This window comes from Oryx dammah, unplaced genomic scaffold (assembly GCF_014754425.2).
Source record: "Oryx dammah isolate SB20612 unplaced genomic scaffold, SCBI_Odam_1.1 HiC_scaffold_20, whole genome shotgun sequence".
Classification (NCBI taxonomy): Eukaryota; Metazoa; Chordata; class Mammalia; order Artiodactyla; family Bovidae; genus Oryx; species Oryx dammah.
In genome coordinates, this window is record NW_024070204.1 from 62012384 (window position 1) to 62038257 (window position 25874).

Genomic DNA, 25874 nt, shown 5'->3' on the forward strand with positions numbered 1-25874 from the left:
AGGCGCTGATCAAGAACATCCCCGAGAAAAAGAAATGCAAAAAGGCAAAATGGTTGTCTGAGGAGGCCTTACAAATAGCTGTGAAAATAAGAGAGGCCAAAGAAAGCCCAAGGAGGGGACTGTTAAGCAACATATTCTAGGACACCAATGACTTATATATTCTCTACCTGTTATTACATTTTCTTACTTATTCTCCATTTCTTCTCCTAACATATGTTTTATTCTAGCATAAGACATCAGCCCTCCTTACTCTAAAGTCAGAAAAAACAGTTTTCTAGAACTATGTTCATGATTTTGGTACTGGGAGACATAAAGCAGGAATGTCCTGTGTGTGGCTGTTCAAGTGGATCACATGACTGAAACAAAATAAACTAGGACTAGTAAATTTATGAAAGATAAGCCCAGTAACTTTCAAATATATGAACTTTAACTGTTTGCCTACCATCCCTGGTGGCTCAAATGGTAAAGAATCCACCTGCAGTGTGGGAGACCTGGGTTTGATCCCTGAATTGGGAAGATCCCCTGGAGGAGGGTATGGCAACCCACTCCAGTATTCTTGTCTGAGCAACTAGGCACACATCATTTTCTATCTCCATTGAGGACAGAATGAAAGGAAATGGGTATAAGGATAAAGAATTTAAACTTGGCAAGTGGAAAATTTTCCTAATAGAAACCAGTGGCAAACACAGCAATGAGTTATCCAGTGTTGTAGGCAGAATGTCTCCCCCCAAAACATCCATGTCCCAATCCCCAGAACCTGTGCATGTTAGGGTACATGACAAAGGGGGATTAAGGTGACAGAAGGAATTAAGATTGCTTCTCAGGTGGCTCAGCAGTAAAGAATCCACCTGCAAGGCAGCAGATGAGAGAATTCAATCCCCAGATCAGGAAGATGCCCTGGAGAAGGAAAAGGCAACCCATTCCAGTATTCTTGCTTGGGAAATTCCACGGACAGAGGAGCCTGGTGGTTTGCAGTCCATGGGGTCGCAAAAGAGTTGGACATGACTTAGCAACTAAACAACAACAACATGGAATTAAGGTCAGCACATCAGCTGATCTTAAAGTAAGGAGACTGTCCAGGGTTATACAGGTGGACTCAACGCTTTGTTTTTTTAGCCACACCTCGGGGCATGTGGGATCTTAGTTCCCCAACCAGGGATTGAACCTGTGCCCCCTGCACTGAAAGCACAGAGTCTTAACCACTAGATGGCCAAGGAAGTCCCCAGGTAGATTCAAAGTAATCATAGGTCCTTAAAAAGTAGAAGAGGGAGACAACTTGTTAGTGCGGTGCATGAAAGGCAGAGTGATATGAGAAGGACCTGACTTGCCACTGCTCACTTTGAAGACGTTTGAGAAAAGGGCCATCAGCCAAGGAATGCAGTGGTCTCCAGAAGATGGAAAAGGCTAGAAAAAACAGATTCACCCCTAAAGATTCCTGAAGGGAATACATCCCTTTCAAAACCTTGATTGATTTTAGCACAGTAAGGCTCTGTACCAGACTTCTGACATACAGAATAGTAAGTCCATGTTGTTTTAAGCCACCAAATTTGTGGTGATTTGTTAGAGCAGCAATAGTAAATTACTACACCTTAAGACAGACATTCGATTTTCTGTAAACCTTTTAAATCAGGATATCCATCTTTCTAAGACAGTTGGTAGTTGAGAGGTCTGTATATTAACATTAAAACCAGAAAGAATTTCTATGAAGTCAGGAAGAACGTTGAGTGGACAATGAAAATGGAAAATCTAGATCAGCTTCTCCAACTTTAATGTGCATATGAATCTCGATTAAATGAAGATTCTGATTCAGCATGCCTGGGGCGGGAACAGAGAATCTGCATTTCTGAAAAGTTCCCAGGTAATGATGATGATTTTGACCTTTAGACAACACTGAAGTAGCAAGGGGGTAGGATGTTATCAGCCTCACAAGTTTAGCTCTCTCAGACCATTTAACCCTACTCTAACTATGCCACCCAAGCAGATAAACCCATCTTGAACCTGTTTACCCTTTAGGCAGTCAACTTTTAGAGCAACAATATTCAAAGATAACTATCCACTGAAAAATGAATATTTCCTCTAGTTAATTCTGCCTCCAAAGACCAGGATTTTGGAGCTTAGTAAATACTTATTTATAAAAAACTTGTTTTTCGTATAGTTAATTTGGCTTTTGGTAAAATGTCTCCAAACATGTTTCCCATCCAAAGGGAAGCAGTGTGATAGTTAACAGATAGGCTTTAGAGTCACAAAATCTAAATGTGAATCCTAGCCTTCCATAAATATTATGAAAATCTGGACAAGTTACACCAGGCCTCTTAGCATTTTTCTTCATATGTAAAATGGGGAAATATTGTATCATAATTTAAACGAGGACATATACAATAGTAAGTGCTTCGCCTAATGTCCACTATGTAGTAAAGTGCCCAATAAGTTTCCTTCTCTAGCCTCTTCTTATACTGAAACCCCTTTTTTGGTTCACCTCAATAAATTTTGCTTCCATCCTATTGATTATTTTAGTTGCCTTTATCTGTTGTAAGGAGAACTGATGGACGATCCAACGTATTCCAAACACCGATCTGTCATGAGTGTGTATGAATTTTTTCCTCTTTTATCCTGTAATGGTTTAAGATGTTTTGATGACTTAAAGTAAAGCTCCTGATCAGCATTCTCAAACCCCCAGAGGTCAATAATGTACTATTTTATTTGGGGGCTACATTTTATTTTGGGGCTTCCCTGGTGGCTCTGTGGTAAAGTATCAGCCTGCCAATGCAGGAGACACAGGTTTGATCCCTAGGTTGGGAAGATCCCCTGGAGAAGGAAATGGCAACTCGTTCCATTTTTCTTCCCTGGGAAATCCCATTGACAGAAGAACCTGGTAGGCTACAGTCCATAGGGTTGCGAAAGAGTTGGACACAACTTACTGACCAAACAGTAACATCTTCTATTACTTGCCTTACAGCCTCCAGTTCCTGATTTCAAGACTCCTTTCATCTGTGGTCTAACCCAGTGCCTGTGCCATATAACTTTCTGCAATAAGGGAGCTAGCCACTACAATGGCCACTAGCCACAGGTGCCTACTGAGCACTTACAATGGAGCTAATGTTGGGCTTCCCTTGTACCCACTCCAGTATGCTTTCCTGGAGAACCTCATGGACAAAGGAGCCTACAGTCCATCGGGTTGCAAGTCGGACACAACCTAGCGACTAAACCACCACCATCAATGTGACTAAGGAAAATAATTTTTAAATTTAAACTAATTGAAATAGCCACTTACAGCTCATGGCCACGACAGAGGGAGAGCACAGGTGTAACCGATCACAAGTTCACCATTTCAATCTTAGGTCAAAAGGGTAACTGGAAATTCTCTCAATTCACCTTTATTTAATGTCCATTCCCTGGTTACAATGACTGGTCCCAAACATTCCAAGCAACTATGATACTTTCCCTGATTAACAATACAAGGTCTTGTTTAAATTGAAAAGCATTTAGTAACAACCCTAAGTGAACACACTAGTAAACAGCTACAACCCTAATGCTTACTGAGGTGCCAAGTACTGGGCAGACTACTTCACCTAATGTGCGGCAAGAAACATTTTCATTAGCTAGGTCAGCCAGCTAATCCTCAGAAAACGTCTGGTGGCCAATGATAAGGTTTCACGTTGATATTTAAAGATGTGTGGAGAAAAACTGTATGTGTTTCTTTTCAATAGGGGCTAGAGGAGGACGTTAGAAAGAGTCGATAGGAGGCATTGGAAAAACCAATGGTGATTACTGTAGCCGAATCACATAATCAGATACACTTGTCAGGATTTAGCTTCTGTAAATTTAAAAAAAAAAAGTTTTTCCCAATGTCTTCATCAGCAGGTCCTTTAAACAGGTTTTGAGTGAGGCGTCATTAACGCAGATATCAAAGTATTTCAAAACTATTAGCATTTACTGTTTGAATGGAAAACTTCGGAGAAGAAAGGTCAACCAAATTGTGCCCAAGGTCATCAGGTAAACTGAGATTAGTAATGAGAAATTCATCCACCCAGTGAAAACCAGGGTCTGGCCACGCGTCAGGTGTTGAGAACGTTTATGCTGCTGCTGCTGCTAAGTCGCTTCGGTCGTGCCCAACTCTGTGCGACCCCATAGATGGCAGCCCACCAGGCTGCCCCGTCCCTGGGATTCTCCAGGCAAGAACACTGGAGTGGGTTGCCATTTCCTTCTCCAATGCGTGGAAGTGAAAACTGTAACTGAAGTCGCTCAGTCCTGTCCGACTCTTCGCGACCCCATGGACTGCAGCCCACCAGGCTCCTCCGTCCATGGGGTTTTCCCGGCAAGAGTACTGGAGTGGGGTGCCATCGCCTTCTCCGGAACGTTTATGACAGCCCCTCTAAAAAACCAACAGCGAGAGAAATTTCACAGCCCCAGGGAGGGCGAGGGGGTCACATTTGGGCTTCTCTAGGGCAGCAAAAAGACCACCACCCGAACACATAAACGCGTGAAATCATCCGCAGAAGTTCTCATACCAGAACTTGCTCTGCTCCTCACACCTCTGGATAAGAAAACACTTACTATTTCGGGGAGGGAGATGGGTCAGAGACCTTGCCTCCCCTTTCTGTGGTACCAAACACCTCCAGTGGTTTCTTCTTTCCTTAGAAGTCCATTACTCCTTTTACTCAAGGAACAGAGTTCTCAGGGGACCTAAAGAAGCAGCCCCACGAAAGCAGCAATCACTAACCTGCCAGAGAGAGCTGAGGCAGCCGCACATTCCGCGCCAGGAGGACCCCGCGCCGCACCACGGAGGCCGCCATCTTGGAGCATACCAAAAGGAATGCTGGTCCGGGGGAGGCGGGCAGAGGAAGGGGTGGAGTCACGGTCGACGCTCCGCCCCTTCTCCGGCTCCCACACTTGGTGCGGCCCGGAACAGCATGGCGGCTACCTTTAGGGCCCCGAAGCAAGTCCTTCTGCTGCAGGCGCTGCGGAGTTTGCTGTATCCCTGGGTGGGAGGCTCTGGTTCTACCTGCTGCCTCTGCCCTCTCGGAGGTATCCGCTGCCTCGGGCCTTGAAGTAGGGGATGGGTGGGACAGAAGGGAGCTTTACACCGCAGTGGGCATCTCTTTGGAGAAATAACAGCGCCCCAGTCACTCTCTGGCCGAGAGCAACCGAGCATGCCCTCGCCCTCTGCTCCTGGGTGCAGTGGTGGTCTCTGCCTGTCGTAGACACCCGTGTGCCAGGGAATTAAAGGACGGCTGGGCTGGGGTCTTGACCCTGGGGCTGTAGTATTTCCGTGGATGGAGCTGTGCTGCTTCCCGGGAACAGCCCCCTCCGCCTTGGGCCTACCGTTCTGTAGAGTTTGGGACGGGAGGAGGTCTAAGACTATAGAGTCCAGCTCTAACAATCTGAAAGACTCTGAGCAGCTTTCTTTATTTACAGAATTATCCCTTAATATCTTTGTGGAAATGATTAAATTTGACAGTGCTGGCGAATGATAATAAAAGATTTAACACTTTGTGTCAGGCTTTACTACATTTTACATACATTCTTTCCTTTTCTCCTCATACCACCTAGTGAGAGAGGTACTGTTCTCTTCTTCATTAACGAAAGAAAGAAAGTGAAGTCGCTCAGTCGTGTCCGACTCTTTGTGACCCCATGGACGGTAGCCTACCAGCCTTCTCCGTCCATGGGATTTTCCAGGCAAGAGTACCGGAGTGGGTTGCCATTTCCTTCTCCAAAGGATCTTCCCGACCCAGGGATCGAACCTGGGTCTCCCGCATTGCGGGCAGCTGCTTTACCCTCTACCCACCAGAGAATCCCTCATTAACAAAGGAGGATGCTAAGTAATTTGCCCAAGGCTCGAGGAAACTGGCAAAGGAAGGGTTGAACAGAAGGCAGTCCTGCTGTATGTAACCAATGCTCACCTTTATAGAAATCAGCAGCAATTTTTGTTGTTACACTGTTATTGTTGTACACAGAGTTCATATAGTGGACGATTCTTTGGCCATGCTCCAATTCATGCATAAGCCAGCATCTTAAAGAAATAATGTTTCCCAAATTCTTCATTTCTGCTAAGTTGTGGTGAGTGAATCCTGATGTATCTAATGGATACTGAGAGTTCACATCTGAGAGGTCACAGCTCCTCATTTCGAAAATAACAATACTGGGAATTCCAGTGGTCACACTATAGCTACTTCTTTTATCCTATATGCTTCTATCTGTTTAAACCAAATCTATATATACCTATTTTGTTATCTGTCTTTTGGAGTCCAGATTCTTGTCTACTGTCCCCATACACAATCATTAGCTCCTTTCACACTCACAGACAAGACTCGTGGGGGATTTGCATTCTCTGGTAGTTTGCAAATTTTTTTTCCCTATGAGGGTGACTTATAATTGTACCAGTTTAGTTAGATCATTTATACTAAGTGAAGATCAGATCAGTTATTAGAAAGAGACAGTCAAACTCTACACGTTATTTGCTAAGTATAAAATAGTCAAATGATTTTACTTTCTCTGATTTTTAGCTAAAAGATACCTACTTACAGACAGTATTGTGAAATTAAAGGAATTTCAACGTAAGAAGGTGGCTGTTGCATGTAATCTTCCTGGCACCAAAGGTAATCAAATCTATTAAATTCTTTCATTGATCTGTCATTCAACTTTCCTCTGTCTTTATCCCTATTCAGTCTCTCTTTCAATGATTTTGTATCTCGAAATTGAGATGATTTATTCTTAGTTCCTAGTCTGCCTCTATGTGCATATTTTATTTCACCATTCTCCTCTTAACCCTTCTGCCAGGATCCCAGAGAAATACTGAAGCTAGTGCTGCATCCAGTCCTCTAGATCAGTGCCTCTCAAAGTTAGGTTCAAGGATAAGCAGCAAGTAAGAGAGGGATAGGAATGCCAAACCTTGGGCCCCAAACGATTTGTCTGCGCAGTAAAGTCGGAGAACTGCTGCACATGACTGGCTTTCACACTTTTGATGCCACCCTCAGAAAAAAATACAATTTGCCTTGCATCTCTAGTACACACATACATATCTATAGATAAATCAAACGAAACAAAAAATGTATGATGTATTTTCATATTTTCCAGTCTGTGCTGAAAGAATCAGGAGTCTAAAACAGGTTTCTTTAAAAAATTAGCAAAACACTGATAATTGCTGTGGCTGGGTGATGGACATGTGGGAGGTGATTTCTCTCTACTTTTAGGTGTGTTTGAAACTTTCTATTGTAAAGAGCTAAAAACACCACCACCCCCCCTGACCCTGTTCCCTTTCAGCATCTGAGAAATCTTGTTGCATTCATTTCCTCTTCTCCTGCACATTGAGTTTTCCCCAGTAATTCAAATTCTTTTATAAACAAAGTAAGACCCCTCTCTTTTTTTAATAACTCTTTTGTATGTTCTGTTGACTTTTTCAGCTTTCCTCCTTCTCACTGTGGGATGTTGTGAGCACCTAATGAACACTTGTTCCCACCTCTACAGTCCAGCCCTCCAGAAACCAGTCTTCCTTCACTACTTTGCTAGCCATACTGTTATACAAAATCACCTACAGAGTAAGAAGATAAAGAGTGACAGAATTGAGTCTCCACTTTAGTAGACTCAGTCTAGATTTGACTTCAGTCTTTGCTGCCTACCCCAAGTCGTCTGGAGCTCTGTGAAGTGTGCAGTTAGGGCTTCCTATCACAGTCTAGTTGTTACTCAGCTGTCATAATCTTTCTAAGGCTGTGACGGTCACGCATCTGTTCTGAAAGGTAGTTAACATCATGAGTGCCACTCTACTCCACCGTCAAGTATTCACATATAAAGTCCTATCCACATTTCATCTTTATGAGGACCCACAGTGGTACTTACTGTCTTATAGACCACATCACGTACAAACTTCCCCCTTCCTCCCAGGTTCCCAGCTCTTCCATAGTCAATCTCGCCCTTTCTAGAATTCAGTGTAATTTCCCGTTAGTCTAGTCACATTCTCCCCTCACCACTTTTCCCCTGCAGTTCCATGCCGTGTCTCAGGCTGATTCCTGCACCAGCGATGCCAAACTCCGTCCGCTCTGCCGACCCTACCCAGCCCCGTCCCTCCTCTGCCGCTTCTCTGCTTCCACCACACCTGGCCTCTTTCTGCTGCTTGATTTCTCTCTTCTTTCCTGTTATGTTTATACTGTCACGTGTCACCTACTCCGTCACTGTTTTCAGATACCTTTATGTAAATATATCTTGTCTTTTCAAATAGACTCTAAGCTCTTTCAGGTCAGGAACCATACCTTATCCTTGGCTTGTGTCTCTCACACCAAGAAGGATACCTCTGAATACGAATATACAATAAGCACCTAAATGTTATTGGTTGTTTTAAAATACAAATTACATTTGCTGAAATTTTGGACATATTGAGAAGTACAAGATGTAAAGTCATCCTATTAAAATCTTTTTAGGTTGGAAATTGTTTAGAAATATTTAATAGAATAAATCCTCGTGACTGAAGAATGAAAGAATAATAACCTCTGTGATTTCCTGGCAGTTACTACATGCTGGGCCCTGTGCTAAGGGCTTTACTTTACTTGCATTATCTCAGGATGATACCATGAGGTCAGCATCATGATCTTCACTTTACACATGAATCAAGTCTCACACGCAAGCCTCCCCAAACCTCCCCATAGCATGCAAATGGCAAAGCCTAGATTCCAGCCCACACATGCGTTCATGCTAGGTCGCCTCAGTTGTGTCCAACTGTGTGCGACCCCATGCACCCCACCAGGCTCCTCTGTCCATGGGATCCTCCAGGCAAGAATACTGGAGTGGCTTGCCATGCTCTCTTCCAGGGGATCTTACTGACTCAGAGATCAAACCCATGTCTCATGTCTCCTGCATTGGCAGGTGGGTTATTTACCACTGGTGCTTCCTGGGAGATTTCAGCCCATGTCTTCCCAATTCTAAAACCTTTAGCCATTACAAGATCCTGCAAATAAAGATTGGAGAGTCTACTGCATTAACTCAAGCCTAGGGGGCCTTTTTTTCTAGTAAATCAAGAGCAGTATCTACTTCAGCTTCCCAATTTTGTGTTTTAATGTATATCCCGCCATTCCTTCAGGCAGCATTCCTTCAGAGCTCTGCGCCTTGGAACAAATCCTGTAGACTTTTCTTGGCAGCTTATGATAGTGAGAACAGCCCTGCCTTCTGGAAAGCAGATGCTTGCTTGGTGCCTGCCTCTCACCCCACATTCTGCCAAGAATACAGTGCCTCCTCGTGCCAAGAAGCAGTGCTTCCTGTTGGTGTTTGTGTCCACAGTAGGTTCAAATACAGGACAGTGATCACCTTGAAATGATTCGGTCACTAGAAGACGGTTTGCTGCTGTTAGCGGACAGGTTTGCCCTCTGCATTATACAGTACTGTGGCACACTTTCTAACAGCTGATTAGAGAGGCACCAGGAGGAATGAAACAGTGGTGAAGGTGAATCAAGTGGAAGAGATGTGGGGTACTCCTGAATCCTCGTGAGTCCTCCACTGTGGGGTGACTCATCTTCACATTTTCCTTTCAGTTTTCCTGCTAGGTACCCGACCAACTGATGGTCTGCATATCTTGGTTACTTTTTTCTCCCTCATGGGTCACCTGTAGATACAGTTCTCTGGACTAAGCCTCTTCAGACATTAGTTCTCAAACTTTACATAAGCATCACCCAGGTAGTGAAACATGCACATTCCTGTGCTCCCGCTCCCAGAGACTGTGCAGGGAGTCTGGAGTGAGGCCTGGGCCTGCGCCCTGTGACACAGATGTGCTGCTTCATACACCATCTCTGATGCTCGAGACCAGCCAGTGATGGAGCTGCGTGGCTGTGAGCCCTGCTCGGTGGCCTCTGCAAGGGGCTGGCTTCCGGCCTCCCCTTCTCCCTGAGGTCAGACTTCCTGAACAGTCTGAGTCAGCCCGAGTGATAGCCACCTCCACACTGTGCTTTCTTCCAGAAACCTATCTGAGAAACCTGGAAGAGAAACTGACCCAGAATAAGCTCATCCTGAAAGAGGAGTTGAGAACCCTGCTTCATTTGTGTGCATCACGGGACGAAGTGGAGCTGGCTAAACATGTCATTTACAGGTGAGGCACTTCCTTAGAATACTGCCCGCCTTTTCTCTTCCCACTGTCTCCCTTTCCTGAGCAATCGCATACACCTAGAAGATTGCAGCTATCACCTCTACACCGGCAACTTCCAAGTCTCTTGTCCAGGTGCCTGTCCTGAGCACCACATGTTTAAATTCATTCATTTAACAAAAACTTATTAGGTTCCTACTACATGCCAGGTGCTGAAGATGGGAAAGCAGATAATTTATGCCCCAGGAGATCACCAGCCTCACTACTCACTGAGTCCACTCACATGTTCTCTAGTCTTCACGTTCCGTGTACACAGACCTCTTCTTGCTATGTTTGTTCTCATACTGACCAGTCTTTCTTTCCCCTGATCTCATCTGCTCTCCTGTGTCCACTGCCTGGTGTCTCGCATCCCAGCCTTCCTCTCTCTGTCCCCATTACCCCGTCTCTTAGTTCAGGCCTCACTCCTCTCACTTGGACACTTCAGTGGACTCCTGACTAGCCTGACTAGCTACTCTGGGCTTATGTCTCTTTACTGTCTCTGATCCCTCTTCAGACTTTCCCATGTCAGAAGGAACTCGTGTGATCACAGTCTGCTCTTAGGAAACCCAGCAAAGGTGTCTCCTGGGAGCAGGATGTCACCAAACCAACAGGCTTTATTTCTAAAACTGATTCCTTGCTTCTTTTCACCATTCTTTAAAGATACATTTCTATACATGGACCTGCACTTGTACTGTACAGAGAAAAATACGAGTTACTTGTATATAGACTACTGGAAGAATATACACCCTAGGTTAACCATGGTTCTTTGGAAATTATACATTATATATATTTTTTGTTTGTTTAAATGTGTACTTTTCTGATTTCTCAAACTTGTCTATAAGAGACACGAATTACACAAATTTCACTGAAAATTTGAAAAACACAAGAAATACATTACACATTCTGCGGTTTTGATTGTCTCCTCCTGCATAACCAACCACAACAGAACTTAATGACTTAAAATGACCACTTACTATTTCTCACAATTCAGTGAATCAGGAACTGCGGCTGGGCTCAGCTGGGCAGTTCTTACGGTATCGGCCGAAGTCACCTGTGCACTGCAATCAGATGCAGTGGGCTGAGCTGGGAGGTCCAAGAAAGCTTCAGTGGCACTTCTGATGCATCAGGGTCCCTACGCCCACCCCAGCCTCGCCGTACTCAAGTCCAGCCAGAGAGGCACTAGCACACCGCTGCCCTCCAGCTGCCCAGCACTGGCCCATATTTTCGCTCCACCCCATTCTCCTGGTCAGGGCAAGTTAGCCACCCCTGATTCATGGGGAAAGAGAAACGATTCTACCTGTGGATGGATGGAGCCGTATGCATGAGGAGTTGATGGCAGCCATCCTTGGGGCCTGTCTAACACATCCAAGAAACCACTGTTAATATTTTGATATGTTTTCCCACCAATTTTTTTTTTTTTTATGCAAAGATTTTGCAGTTTTGGTAGGGTTTATTTTACATAGTTGTGGCTATTACTGTGTATATAACATGATATTTTGTTTGCTAGTTGGCATTGCAGCATAAATGTTTTTGCTTGTTAACACTGTAGGAATCATATTTTCATGACTATACACTAGTCCATTATAGGTTAGGTATTTTAATTAACTGTGCCCCTACTGTTGAATGTCTAAATCATTTCTGATTTTTCACCAGGATAAATAATACCATGAGCAGCAAACTCTATGTGTAAAACTTTTCTTTTAGGGACCAGAGGACATGAACCTTTTAAAGCTTGTCAATATAGACTGCCAGATTATTTTCCAAAAGGGATTATGCTAATTCATAGTCACACTGTATCTGCAAACCTAAATCTGCTATTTCAGTTTCATAAAGTTGAATCATTTGAGACCCTCTGGCTCCTTTTACTATCAGTTTTCTTTTTACTAGCCAAAGCTATCAGATGTTTACAAGAGCAACAAAATAGGGTAACATTCTAAACACTCTTTTCACTCTTGTTTTTGTCATAGCGTGCGACTCATAATCCCTTTATTGATGCTAGTAACTCTCTGCCCAGTTGCTGTCCTTTCCCTCTGTCTGTGGACAGCTGGATGAGTTGCAGGGGGCGGGAGGAGGGGGCTGGTCCACCACCTCACCAACCTATTTTCTTTCTTTCTGAGACACGCTGCCCCTCGTTGGGGAAGAAGAGCAATGAGCTGCAACTTAAGCTCTTTATTGAGCCAAAAACAAGGAGCAACTGAATCTCCTCCTGGTTTTGACCACATGGTGTTTGGTTTATAGGGGATTTTAGATCCTCAAATTTGAATGTCTCTTGTCAAGAGGAGGTGACATATTACCTCTGTGACTTTCTAGCACTTTCATTAGTGTGAATGTCATTTAAGTTGGGAAAATTTTCATTTTAGTTTTGTTGTTAATCTGATACACATCTCTCTTGAGACTGTTTACTGAAATACATTGATTATTTAAAGATATTTTCTTCAGCATGCCTTACATTTTGTAAGAGGTAATGTATGTGGAAGACTTCCTATGTGCCAGGCATATCATCTCATTTGATCCTCACAAAAACTCTTTGAGTCCTTTTCTTATCTCCATTTTACAGATGAGGAAACTGAGGTACAATGTGGTTAATTAATTTGCTCATAGTGACACAGTAGGTAGAACAGCTGGGATGTGAACTGTTATTTTGGAAGCAAGAGCCTAAAAGTCCTTAATCACTAACTATACTGCCTTTTAATATTCATTTCTTCTTGCCTCTAGCTTTATTGAGGTTCAGATGACATATATAAATTTACATTTTAAGGTAGAGAGCTTGATGCTTTAATGTGCATTGTATCCCTAGTCGCTCAGCCGTGTCAGGCTCTTTGTGACCCTGTAGATTGTAGCTTATCAGGCTCCTCTGTCCATGGGATTTTCCAGGTGAGAACACTGGAGTGGGTTGCCGTTTCCTCCTCCAGGGGGTCTTCCTGACCCAGGGACTGAACCCACATTTCCTATGTCTCCCGCACTGCAGGTGGATTCTTTACCTGCTAAGCCACTGGGGAAACCCCTGATGTTTTGATATGATAAGTTGATTCATAACAACTATCAACGAAACAATGAGTATTTTTATAACTTATATAATTGAATTATGAAATGTATCTTTAAAGGTACATTCATCATTCTCTTTGATACTATTTATGTTTAGAATGGACTATCCATAATGCTGTTATGACTTTCCTCCGTGATTTCAGCAGAAGGTTAAAAAATACTCTGTTAAAATCAGAGCTTCTCCCCATGGTATCTGGCATTCAGTCACATATGAATGAATCTTCCTAAAATCTGATTTACATGTAATCATGAGTTACTTGTTTTGTCACCAGATTGTCTTCCTGGTGTCTAAAGCAGAAAGAGTTGGTTATTGAAAGGAGAGATATGTGACCAATTTTCAGTTCTGCAGTTCTAACCGGCAGACTGGCTACCTGTAGAAATCCCAGGCCACATACATATAAAACATCACTGTCTTTGAAATTAGCTGTCTTCTAAAACTAAAATTTCAAAGCTGCATTTAATTTGTTTGGCTAGGTGATTATGGTTCACATATACCTTTCCCTGAGCCAAGAAAAAAGGAGAGATAGGTCTAGATTAAAAAATGCATCTATTGGTTGTTGCTATCCTATATGGGGGTAAAGCCAGACGTGAGAGGGATGGAGCATCACCCCACTCCTTTCCTTGATCCTCTTCAGGAGCACAGAAAGAGACGGTGCCATCCTGATGGGCTTACAGATGCAAACCCCTGCTGGTCCCGGACATATGCTCACACTCAGTCCTAGCAGGTTGCTGATAAATTTGAGAGGGTGATTACAATCTGTGTTTTACTTCTTTTAACTTCAGAGTATGTGGTGGGACTCTCATGAACTTTGTTTATTTAAATGCCTAATATACTTCTGCTTTCCAGGATTTTCTATCATCTTTAATTCTGCGCTTTCCCCTCCAGACTGTGAGAGGACTGCACTCTTTGCTGCGTCCCCAGCACCTAGCAGAATGCATGCCACAGTTTGCCTATTCTTTTCCCAAGTCCCACTGTTTGGCTCACTGAATTATTTTGATTACCAGGTACCATGCAGAGAACAGGAACATCACTTTGGGAGAGTACAAGTTTGGGCCACTTTTCATGAGGTTGTGCTATGAGCTGGATCTTGAGGACTCTGCGGTGGAGCTCATCAAAGACCAGGTTACTGTCTCCCAAAGGCTGTCCCTGCCACTGTATTTCCCTTGTGCTGAGGAGGGGGTGTTGTCAGTGATGTTAGGAAGGGCAGCTCTTCTGTACACATTACTCCTGGGTCAGATTTTCAGAGAAAGGCTACTAGGTTGAGGGAACAAGCTCTTCCCTGCGTTTTTAAGGTGTCCTTTGAGTCACTGCCTATGGAGAGGCGTAGGTTTCTTCATCCAGAGGTGAGAACAGCTGTGGAAGAGGTGCAGGTACAGATTACAAGGTATCTCCCTCCTTGGATGTATGTCCACCAGGGACCGACATCCCCTCCTTTGAGGAGCGTTCAGTTGGGACAGTTTGAGGCGGCTGCCTTTCCCATTCTTCCCCTGTGCTTCTCTCCTGTTTTTGTATTTTTACTTATGGCTGAAGGCTATGTTGACAAGTGGTTTTCTGTTTTCAAAATCTCTGCTTTCACATAATCTGATTTTCTTTTCCTAAAAGCAAAAATAATAATTATTTTTGTAATTATGCACTGAATATCTGCCCTGTCCTCATTATTGTGCTTAAGCAGTCTGTGTATTTCATTTCATTTGTTTTCCACAATTACCCTGACCTGGTAGGCAGTATTATTATTTCTATTTTATAGGAACTCAGAGACATTATAAATCTATCATCCATGGTCAGAAACATTTATTAAATTAGGGGACTAGGGCTGGCCTCCTGGGACATTTTAATAATTTTAGGAATCTCTATGACTAGGTTGTCCTTTTGCCTCTTACTTTTTTTCATATAAAGTTGCTATCCATGGAGGAACTGTCAAGTCTCAGCTTGTCCCTATTTAAAGGACCACAGGTATTAAAAAGATGACCATAATATTACTAAGCTGAGAAGAGGTGGCTTCAGAACAGTATGGATTAGTTTGAACCTATTTTTTCCTAAAAGGATAAATATACATACCACATTTACATTATAGTATATATGTTTTAAAAATCTAGAAGGATATACATTAAACTGCTGCTTTTGGGGGAAGAATTAGATGAAATCCTCACTTTTTACTTTATATATTTTCATATTATTTGACTTTTATAATAAGCATATGTTACTGTTGGTATTAAAATTAAAGTTTCCCTATAATAAATCAGAGCCATGAGTATAACAATGAAACCAAAAGAAAATGGAAGTAAAGTGTTTTTTTTAACCTACCTGCTCCTGCTGCTGCTAAGTCGCTTCAGTCATGTCGGACTCTGCGACCCCATAGATGGCAGCCCACCGAGCTCCTCCGTCCCTGGGATTCTCCAGGCAAGAACATTGGAGTGGGCTGCCATTTCCTTCTCCAATGCATGAAAGTGAAAAGTGAAAAGTGAAAGTGAAGTCGCTTCAGTCATGTCCGACTCTTAGTGATCCCATGGACTGCAGCCTACCAGGCTCCTCCATCCATGGGATTTTCCAGGCAAGAGTACTGGAGTGGGGTGCCATTGCCTTCTCTATAACCTACCTGAGTATGAAGCATTCATGTATGTGTTTAAGTTTCCTAGAGCAGTAGAATTAGCTGAATCTGAGTCACGTGCCATAAAGCCTAATCCTGCTTCCGCCCGCCTTGTCATGTTCCCTGCCCAGAACCCTGCAGTGCTGCCAGGGAGGGAGCCACGACCCACAGGTACCCATGCACACGGAGCCCGTGGACTGTGGCTAGTTCAGACATACGTGTGCTGCAGTGTAAAGTACATGATGGATTTTAAATACCTGACATAAAAGGAGAATGGAAAGTATCTCATTAATAATGTTTTATATTGATTGCATGTTGCAGTTTTGGATTTAGTGGGTTAAGTAACATATTATTAAAGCTGATTTCACATCTTTCTCTTTACTTTTTTAAATGACAGTACTTGAAAATTTAGAGCCACGTACATGGCTCACACTTGAGACTTGCTTTCTCCGTATGGACAGGGCTGCTCTGGTGGCTTCCCATCCCACTTGTCACAGAACTCGGAGCCCTGACCGTGCCCTCAGGGGCCCTTCGTGGTATTTCAGGTCCTGCCCCTCTCCGCCTTTCTCACTCCACTCTGGACCTTCTGTTCTTTCTCAGACATGTCAGGCCCGTGGCCTCAGATTGGAATGCTCTATATAGAATCACTTCATTAAGGTCTCCTTGTCTCAGAGAGCCTTCCCTGACCGCTTCTCATCTTTTCTGTCCCTTATCCTGTTCCACTATTCTTCTTGGCCTCTACTGATAACCTGAAATTTTATTTTTAATTTTTTGCTTCCTTTATTCACTTGTTCATTGTCTCCTCTGCCAGGATGTAAGCCCCTGCAGATAATAAGCCCTACTAGAGTCTAGGGCAGGGTCTTTGTCTTGTCCATCATTTCTTTAGTCTCAGTGCCTAGAATAGGGTCTGGCTAGTTGGTTGATCAGAAGATAACAGACTGGCACAAGACATCTGATGGTGTGTTTGAATAGCGTGTGTCACGTGATCATGGCACTAACAATGTTGAGAACCACTGTGTCAGTGAATCGTTTCAAAAAATAAATAATCAACTCTGTACTGTTTGCCAAAAGAGGATCATAGTTGCGTAAGCCTGTCCTGCCTCTGTCCTCAAGCGCACTTCCAGCTGCCATTTCACGTTAATATGCTGCCACCCAGGTTCCAGGACCATCCCCACCAGAGTTAATCGGCCTGGTTCTTTTCCTCTAAGCTTGGCAGAGCCACGCTGCATAAAGACATTCTTCACTGCATTTCTGAAACCTGGAGATCTCTTGCCTTATCTCTTTCCTCTTGTTCACTGTGCCCACTGCCAAAGGCATGATGCCCAAAGAGTGGGCAGTATTTAAATTTTTTTGCTAAATGAATGAAGTTTGTACAAAAGCAAGTCCTAGACAGAGAAGATGTAGTGTACGTATTCTCTTAATAATTTTAACTTTTAACCGAACTGTATTGTTTTTCTTCATTAGCATTTACAAGGTTTCTTCTCAGACTCCACATCATTCAATATTTTGATGGATATGTTATTTATCAAAGGCAAATATAAAAGTAAGTATCACAGTTTATGTTTGCTGAAAAATTCTGTCTTTGCAGGTAAAGCAATTAGGGAAAACAATGGGCCATGTAAAAATGACCCTTATATTCCTGATGAGTGGCTGAATTATGGAGACCCCATTCTTTAGATGTGGCTACCGTGCTGCATCACATCATGACTTAAACACCCCGGTTTTTACTTATGCTGCAGTGAAAATAGGTTTAAAATATTAGTTCTTCCTGTATAATTTGATAATTTATTTTACAATTTAGTTAACTATTAAATGACTTTGAAAGTTTTTATTGTGCCAAAGCTTACTTTTCAATACATGAGGCTAAACAGATTGAATTCTGGGAGTCAAAGTAGAGGACTCTGAACTTACTTGAATGCATTTAACACTGGTGGGCCACTCCTGGTTCTTGGCAGGTGCATTGGAAGTACTGATTGAGATGAAAAACCAAGATCTGAAGTTCAACAAAGATACCTATGTCCTTGCTTTTGCAATTTTCTACAAACTGGTAAGACTGTCTTCCCTAAACTTTTAGAGCATTTTGGGTTGTGTTTGACAGAGGATTTAATTTTTTTTTCTCCTCTACAAATAAAATTCAGTTCCTCTGAAGTCTGTTTTCCATCTGGTGCAGATATTTCCATTTTAAATATGTTCATTTTTAGAAAACCCAAGTTAGCCATGCCAGACAGTCCTATCATGGGAAAGGCAATTTCATCAGCTTTCAGTCTTCTCCAGCATTTGTGCAGATAATGAGAGCAAGAAGCAGGATGCTGGGTTCAAACTCTGTTGGAGAGTTGGTCCTCTTGCTCACACTGTACGTTGCCAGACCAGTCGTGTCTGTGGCCCTCTCCCCTGGAAGTCTTGGCATCCTTCAGGGGTGATCTCAAGGGCTGCTTTGTCCTCATCTGTGAATTCTTCTGTGATCACTAAGTTGGAAGTGACGTCTCGCTCTTGTGGTATCCCTTGATTGTGCTCTATTTGTAGTCACAGACGTGGCGCTCATAACACTGCCTAATACACCAAGTGGACACACATTTCATCCCCCATAGAGGGTAAACTCCTTGAGGCACCGTTATATGCCAGCACCTAACAGTGTCTGGTTCACAGCTGATCTTTAATAAATGTATGTGACATTAAAAGAAATTCTTTGATAATAGAGAGCATGACATAGATCCCTGTTCTCATCACTATATCAGGATTGTTTCTGGCACATAGACTATTTTTTTATTACTTATTGAATGCACAAATGGTAACTGAAATACAGTGACCCAGGTTCCATGCATTACTGTATACATTCTTGCCATTTTAACTGAACAAAACCTCCTTATACTGAAAATAAAGGAACACTAAGCAAAGTAGAATATGGGTATTGAACAGTTCCCTGAAAAATAAAGCAGTATCACCTTTCCAAAGCAAGAGGGTCAGCTGGTTACAGGGGAAAGAAACCAACCTGGAAATTGAACGTTATGAACTCTAGGCTCAACTTTAGCAAGAACTGGTTTTGAAATTACGTACCTCATTTGTGAAAGGAAATGTTTGGATTCAGGAGTCAGCAAGCTTTTTCTTTAAAAGGCCAGATAGTTAGTATTTTAGACTTTGGGGCTCTGCCACTTACAGTCCCTGTCACATCATCATCTTTAGTTTTACAGACCTTTTAAAAAAACGTAAGAGCCAGTCTTAGCCATAGCTGGCTTTGGCCCCAGGGTCATAGTTTGCTGACTGCCAGCCTGTTAGGTGACCCTTTCCAACTCTACCACTTCATGATCTGTGAATCAGAGGCCAGTGCAACATACACTTGAGCATCGCTTCCACAGCACTGGGACACCCAGCTTCCTGACCTTCTTTGAGATGCCTCCCTGAGTGTATATTGAAGTGGAGAGAATTTAACTCTACTGCTTATGAAGGGCCAGAGGACTTTTCCAAGAATAACTCATTTCACTCAGTGGGGAGACGAAACACTGGTCAGCCGTTACAGACTGTAAGTCAATTCGGGGAGCTGTCCTCTCATTAAATTCAGGTGTTCCTTTAGGATTTGAGTTGTGAATCACGTCATGACAGACACACCCGTAGGTACAGAGCTGACACTGCTGTCATAAGCCTCACCCGCCATCAACACAAAGGAAGAGAATTCTGTTTCGTCACTGCTGTCTGCTGGTTTGTGTATCACTTACGTTAGGTTGTTTGGGTTCTGTTTTCATGGGATTCTTTCATGATTTACATTCAAAAAAGTTTTCATGTTTTCACACATTTGACTTAAAATGGATATTTTTGGATTGGAAACCTCCTCAGGAAAAGCTGTGTGTGTTGCTGAGCTTTGCTCTGTCCTCTAACGTGGCTGAAGCAAGCTGACTCTTCACGCTTGTCTGCTCTGGTACCTGTGTCTGAAACCAGCCTGCCTGGATGAAAAGTAATCCAAGTGTTTGCTGGCAGAGCCGCCCCCAATCAGAGAAACTGGCAAAGAGCTAAAGATGGAGTTCATTTAGATTTGAACTGCTAATGTGTAGCTAACTGAGCCTGTTTACAAAAAGTAAATAGAGCTCGATATGGAGCTCAGTCTTTTAAGCGGCTTCAGATAGGTTCCAGGAAGTTCTCCCAAACGGAAATCTGGAACATGGAGCACCACTAATCAACTTACTAAACTCAAAGGTTTGTGACACTTATTTATCCAGCAATCCTGTCTTCCCCAGAACAGCCCTGAATCTTTTCAAATCTGTACCACATTAAGAGAAGAAGCCCTAATCAAAGGAGAAATCCTCTCCAGGAGAGCATCCTGTTTTGCAGTGGCATTAGCTCTGAACCAGGTGAGGCTGTGGGGTACACATAAATGAACTGGGGGCGGGCAAGTTGGCTCCTCGCAGGTGTCCCTGCTTTTCTTTCTTTATCCCTCTGATTCTCATAGGAAAAAGTCCCCATAAGGAGACCAGTGCCTTTGGTACCATGGCAACCTGCATCTATCGCTCTGCCTCCAGAGAGTGTTCTCATTTACAGCTGAGGGCCTAACGTGCACTGCTGTTCACACAGGACTAGGGGGAATCCTGTGGAAAATCAGGGAGGGAGGCTGCACTTGGAGAAATTTCTCAAGTGATTAAAGTTTAAATTTCAGATGATTCATTTGCTATGTAATGTGCTCAGAGAACAGTTTTAAATCTAAGGCTCTCCCTAGTGTGTCTTCTAATAAATTCTTCAGGGAAACAGTTCTCCTTGAGTTCCTGGTATTTAAAGTTATTTGTCTTTTTTTTTTTTTTTTTTTGGTGTTTTTGGTTTTACCTGAACTACAGTTTTGTCAGATATAAAATTGTGAAGTGATATTTCCTTTCCTGGAGGTTTTCTTTGGCATTGTTCTCCCTTCTAGAGTGGAATGTTGCCATGGAGAAATCTGAGGCCTGCCTGATTTTTTTTTCCCCACTTCTGAGTCATCTGATCTTGTTCATTTTTCTCATTTCTGACCTTTATATCCATGGAAACCTGTTTTCGTTGGGTTTTCTTCATCTGTTGGTTCTTTCTTTTTCTTGCTGTAATCCTTTCTTTTCCCCCCTCATGTTGTCTATAGATAGATCACGTGCTGGTTCTTTTTTGGGTATTCATCGCTGAGGAACATACGTCTCTCTTAGACCAGACATCTGTAGAAGACTCATGTCAGAAGAAACCCGAGCCATGCTGCCATGGTCTTGGGTAGCAGGCATTTTCTTTATGTATGGAGTTTTCTATAAATACATATAGGCTTTGTTTCTGCCTGGCCAATAGGAATAGGCATGGAGGTGATTCTGAATGAAAAGTCTCTTCCCTACTGCTGCTATAAGTGACATACCGTTCCTGCAAATATGGGTGATCTGTGTAAATTTTTTCTTTTTTTTTTTTACTTTATTTTTAAAAATTAATCTATTTTTTATTGAAGGATAATTGCTTTACAGAATTTTGCTGTTTTCTGTCAAACCTCAGCATGAATCAGCTGTAGATACATATATATCCCCTCCCTTTTGAAGCTTCCTCCCATCTCCCGCCCCATCCCACCCCTCTAGGTTAATACAGAGCCCCTGTTTGAGTTTCCTGAGCCATACAGCAAATTCCCATTGGTTATCTATTTTATATGTGGTAATATAAGTTTCCATGTCACTCTCTCCATGCATCTCACCCTCTCCTTCCCTCTCCCCATGTCCATAAGTCTGTTCTCTATGTCTGTTTCTCCATTGTTGCCCTGTAAGTAAATTCTTCAGTACCATTCTTCTAGGTTCCATATATATGTGTTAGACTATGATACTTAGCTTTCTCTTTCTGACTCACTTCACTCTGTATAATAGGTTCTAGGTTTATTCACCTCATTAGAACTGACTCACATGGGTTCCTTTTTACGGCTGAGTAATATTCCATTGTGCATGTATACAGCTTCTTTATCCATTCATCTGTCGATGGACATCTAGGTTGCTTCATGTTCTAGCTATTGTAAATAGTCCTGCAGTGAACAATGGGATACTTGTGTCTCTTTCAATTTTGGTTTCCTCAGGGTATATGCCTAGGAGTGGGATTACTGGGTCATATGGTGGTTTTCTTCCTAGATTTTTAAGGAATCTCCATACCATCTTCCATCGTGGCTGTATCAATTTGCATTCCCACCAACAGTGCAAGAGTGTTCCCTTTTCTCCACACCCTTTCCAGCATTTATTGTTTGCAGACTTTTTGATGAGAGCCATTCTGATTGGTGTGAGGTGATATCTCATTGTAATTTTGATTTGCATTTCTCTAATAATGAGCAATGTTGAGCATCTTTTCATGTGTTTGTTAGCCATCTGTATGTCTTCTTTGGAGAAATGTCTGTTTAAGTCTTTTTCCCACTTTTTGATTGGGTTGTTTGTTTTTCTGCTATTGAGTTGTATGAGCTGTTTGTATATTTTGGAAATTAATCCTTTGTCAGTTGTTTCATTTGCTATTATTTTCTCCCATTCTGAGGGTTGTCTTTTCACCTTGCTTATAGTTTCCTTTGCTGTGCAAAAGCTTTTAAGTTTAATCAGGTCCCACTTGTTTACTTTTGTTTTTATTTCCATTACTCTAGGAGGTGGATCATAAAGGATCTTGCTTTGATTTATGTCATTGAGTGTCCTGCCTATGTTTTCCTCTTAAGAGTTTTATAGTTTCTGGTCTTACATTTAGGTCTTTCATCCATTTTGAGTTTATCTTTGTGTATGATGTCAGGAAGTGTTCTAATTTCATTCTTTTACACATAGCTGTCTAGTTTTCCCAGCATCATTTATTGAAGAGGCTGTCTTTGCCCCATTGTATATTCTTGCCTCCTTTGTCAAAAATAAGGTACCCATAGGTGCATGGGTTTATTTCTGGGTTTTCTATCTTATTCCATTGATCTGTGTAAATTCTTAATTAGCCTCACATCTGCCATCAAAAGGATCCAGAGATCTCACTACTAGTTCTGAACTCTCCCACCACCATTGTAAAGAGAAAGTGAGTACTTCCAGCTGTGCCCTCGCTTTTAAGGACAACTCTGTGCTTCTTCTGGGATATGCAGCCATGTCCTCCTCTTACTGTTCCGTCCAGAGCTCACCCAAGCTGCATCTCCAGTGTTTTTGGCAATGCAAACCTTTTCTTTGGTTTGAGGTTTCTGCTGTGTTCTAATTAGGCCAAAAATGGGTTTGCATTTCTATTTCTCACACTTGCTTTTTTTTTTGAGAGCTCATTCCAATGAGAGAGGGGACATGCCAACTTTATGCCTCCATCCTAAAACGTGGAACTCAGGCAGGTTGTTAAAACATTAAGAAATATGCCACAGCGGAAACATTTTACAGAATGTTCATTTTTGATTACTAGAAAACATTCTTTTCTCTGTGGACTTCAAAACTCTGGGGCACCATGGATAGGACTATTTTGACATCTTTAAATCATCTTTATTACAGCAGAGTAATGTTTATATGACTTGAGGGTCTGACTTATTTTTCTTCCTTCTAGAACCAGGTGGCAAAAGCTATATCCATTTTTTCTCAAATCATGAACCCAGAAAGCATAATCTGCACTAATTTAAATGTAAGTAACGTGTTTATGGTTTTAAAGTAAGGCTTGAAATGTAATAAAAGGGATTTTTTTTTTTTTGTCTGTATACAACAAATGACTTTTGATCTCCCAAGGTCTTTATTCATTCTGTTCATTTATCAATCACTGTGTGAAAGTTATAGTAGAGCCCTGTGAGAGGAGTCAACATGAGCTTCCAGTTGTTTAGAAATAGGTGGGAAACACAGACATGCTCATCAGAAGAGGTGGCTAAATGCTTCAGGTGTAGCACAGGACTACAGAAGGCTGTCGATTTAGAGACAGGGGATGGGCTCTGCACTCTCTTCACTGAGACTCTAAGAAAAGCCTGCATGCTGACTGCCTCCTATCCATGGTACCTGACTCATGGAGCCAGCATATCCACAGTGCAGAAGGTGGTATCTAACCTGGGAAACACTTAATAAATGCTCGCTATTCTCATTCTTACTTTCCCAGCCTGCCGTGGCCTGTCTACCCAGTGAGTCATCCTCACCTGCTTGGGGCAATGAAAAGACTAAGAGACTCTCCTGTCATTAAAGACACATACAGCACCCACTCAGCCAGACCCTGTTGAGGCCCTGCTTATATGCTGACTACATTTGTGTTGTGGGGAGTTGAAAAAAAAGCCCCTAGAACTTACAGTCTCCTGAAACATCAAGGGACCAAGATGAGGAAAACATTGTCAGAAGAACAGAAATGTGTGAACACCAAGATGCCCTGAGCTGGGATCGCAGGTCCTAGCCAGAGTGGTGTTCCAGGCTGGGGAGGGAAGGGCCAGCCAGCAGGAGCTAAAGCCTGGGGAGGAGAGAAGTGCTGAGTAGGTTCGGAAGGAGGACAGGGCTGTGGGCTGGAGGGGTGCAGGGGAAAGGGCATTCTCTGTTGGGAGATTAATTTTGCTGAGGGTTCTAGTTTGCAGGTCAGTTTGTTCGTTCTCCTCCTAGCTCTGATTCCTTAGTCAAAGGTACTTAACCTCTGTGGACCCCATTTTTCCTTTTGTCTGAAATAACACTAGTAATAATGCCTTCTTTCATTGAATAAATAATGCATACAGAGTAATTAGCACAGCACACTTACTGCATGGCATGTAGTCAGTGTTCAGTGATGTTTGCTAATACCAGTAGTATTTGCTTAAAATGAAATATGTTAAATAAAAAGGATTATTTATTTGTAAAAATCCTAGGACCTATGAATAGGAATTGGGCAGAACTCCAAGCGTCCACGCTTTTAGTTCTGCTCATAATTACCCTTAACTGTCATCCCCAGACCCGTGCCCAGATGACTTTCAAGAAAAGGACTAGATAAGCCCTTATGGTAAACTTTGGGTAACAAGTTCCAGCAAGAAGTCTGAGATAAGAAGACCATATATCTGACCTCATATTTACTTTTCAGAATGCTTACACAGGAGGGAAAGATGAACCTAGGGAACCAGAAAGATGGAGACAGTGATAGCAGAGAACCTGCCTGGAAAAAAGAAAAAGAGGTGGGTTTAGAAGGGAAGAGACTAAATATTAGAAAAATACCCTAACAGAGATCTTGTGGTTAGCAAAGGGCATGAGCCCTGAGCAGGGATGAGTGTCAATGCTCAGTTAAGAGCTCATCTGTAAAACCTGGTAATGGATCTGATATAAACTGATGACCGTCATAAGAGAGGGAGAAAGAGCTCCCAGAAATGAGTTTACAAGGCATCAGTGGTGAAGCAGAAGAGGTGTCAGAAAAAGGCAAGGGAGTGATAGCACCAGGGAGGGAGGAATAGCACCCAGGCAAGGGAGGAATAGCACTCTTGTCGACACCCAAGAGTGCTGACAGCCCGACGTGCCATCACCTTCTGCAGGCAGGCCCTGGCTGAGACAGGGCACTGGAGCGGAAACTGTGGGCCAGCCTGTAGAAGCTCTCAGCTGCAGCAGATCTAGGAGTCCAAGATGGCAACGGTCCAGAGTCCAGAATCCCAGGTCATCTGAGCCAATAAGCCCAACAGACTAGGAAGCCAGATCTTTCAGCAGACATAATATGTGATTTTTTTTTTTCCTTCTCTGCTTACTACCGGATGTGAATGGCTCTGGGTCTCTAAGTAAATATCTGCTTCTGAGAGAGAGTGCCTGCCCTGCAGATGCACTCATCTCACGACTGGAGAGCTGCAGAACTGCTAGGACTCCAGGTGGTTCACAGCATCAGGTGGGAAAGAAGCCCAGGAGAGTGTGAGAGAAAAGGTTTACGTGGATCATTAGTAGCTTTTCCTAGAGTTGAAGCTAGTGTGGGGAGATCATTAAAGGTTGGTGAGAAATGGAAGGCAGTGAGCTTGGCAGAATTTTCGTTTATTTTAGCTAAGGTACCATGCTAGGTACTTATAGAACATTGTTAGAACAGTATTTCTCCATATTATACATGTGGAAAATGAAGATTCAAAGGGTAAGGACGTTACCTAGGTTCTTCTTGCAGCTAATTAAACAAATCTGTTTGACTACAAACCTAGGGTTTCCCCACCACTCCAAACCTACAGAGATTAGCACTGTGTGCCTTTTATCTAGGATTGGAGCAAACTGCTCCTCCTGCATAAGGAAGGGAACACAGGACTG

The 25874-nt window shown here is 42.7% G+C and overlaps 2 protein-coding genes across 4 annotated transcripts in view; one reads left to right on the forward strand and one right to left on the reverse strand.

The window, feature by feature from the left end:
* Nucleotides 1–4817, reverse strand: part of MRPS27 (mitochondrial ribosomal protein S27) — a 101383-nt gene extending 96566 nt beyond the window's left edge. The window contains exon 1 of the mRNA XM_040262692.1: nt 4721–4817. Coding sequence (XP_040118626.1) covers nt 4721–4793 — 73 coding nt within the window. The 5' untranslated portion in view covers nt 4794–4817. The remainder of the gene's footprint in view (nt 1–4720) is intronic.
* A 51-nt stretch (nt 4818–4868) lies between these two features.
* PTCD2 (pentatricopeptide repeat domain 2) overlaps nt 4869–25874 on the forward strand; it is a 29525-nt gene continuing 8519 nt past the window's right edge. The window contains exons 1-8 of one of the 3 annotated variants that reach the window (XM_040262693.1): nt 4889–5025; nt 6504–6596; nt 9937–10066; nt 14150–14267; nt 17197–17275; nt 17688–17779; nt 19959–20072; nt 23224–23298. In XM_040262693.1, coding sequence (XP_040118627.1) covers nt 4911–5025; nt 6504–6596; nt 9937–10066; nt 14150–14267; nt 17197–17275; nt 17688–17779; nt 19959–20072; nt 23224–23298 — 816 coding nt within the window. In that variant the 5' untranslated portion in view covers nt 4889–4910. Of the gene's footprint in view, nt 5026–6503; nt 6597–9936; nt 10067–14149; nt 14268–17196; nt 17276–17687; nt 17780–19958; nt 20073–23223; nt 23299–25874 lie in introns of all 3 variants that reach the window. The other 2 variants (XM_040262695.1, XM_040262694.1) reach the window with 2 other exon arrangements.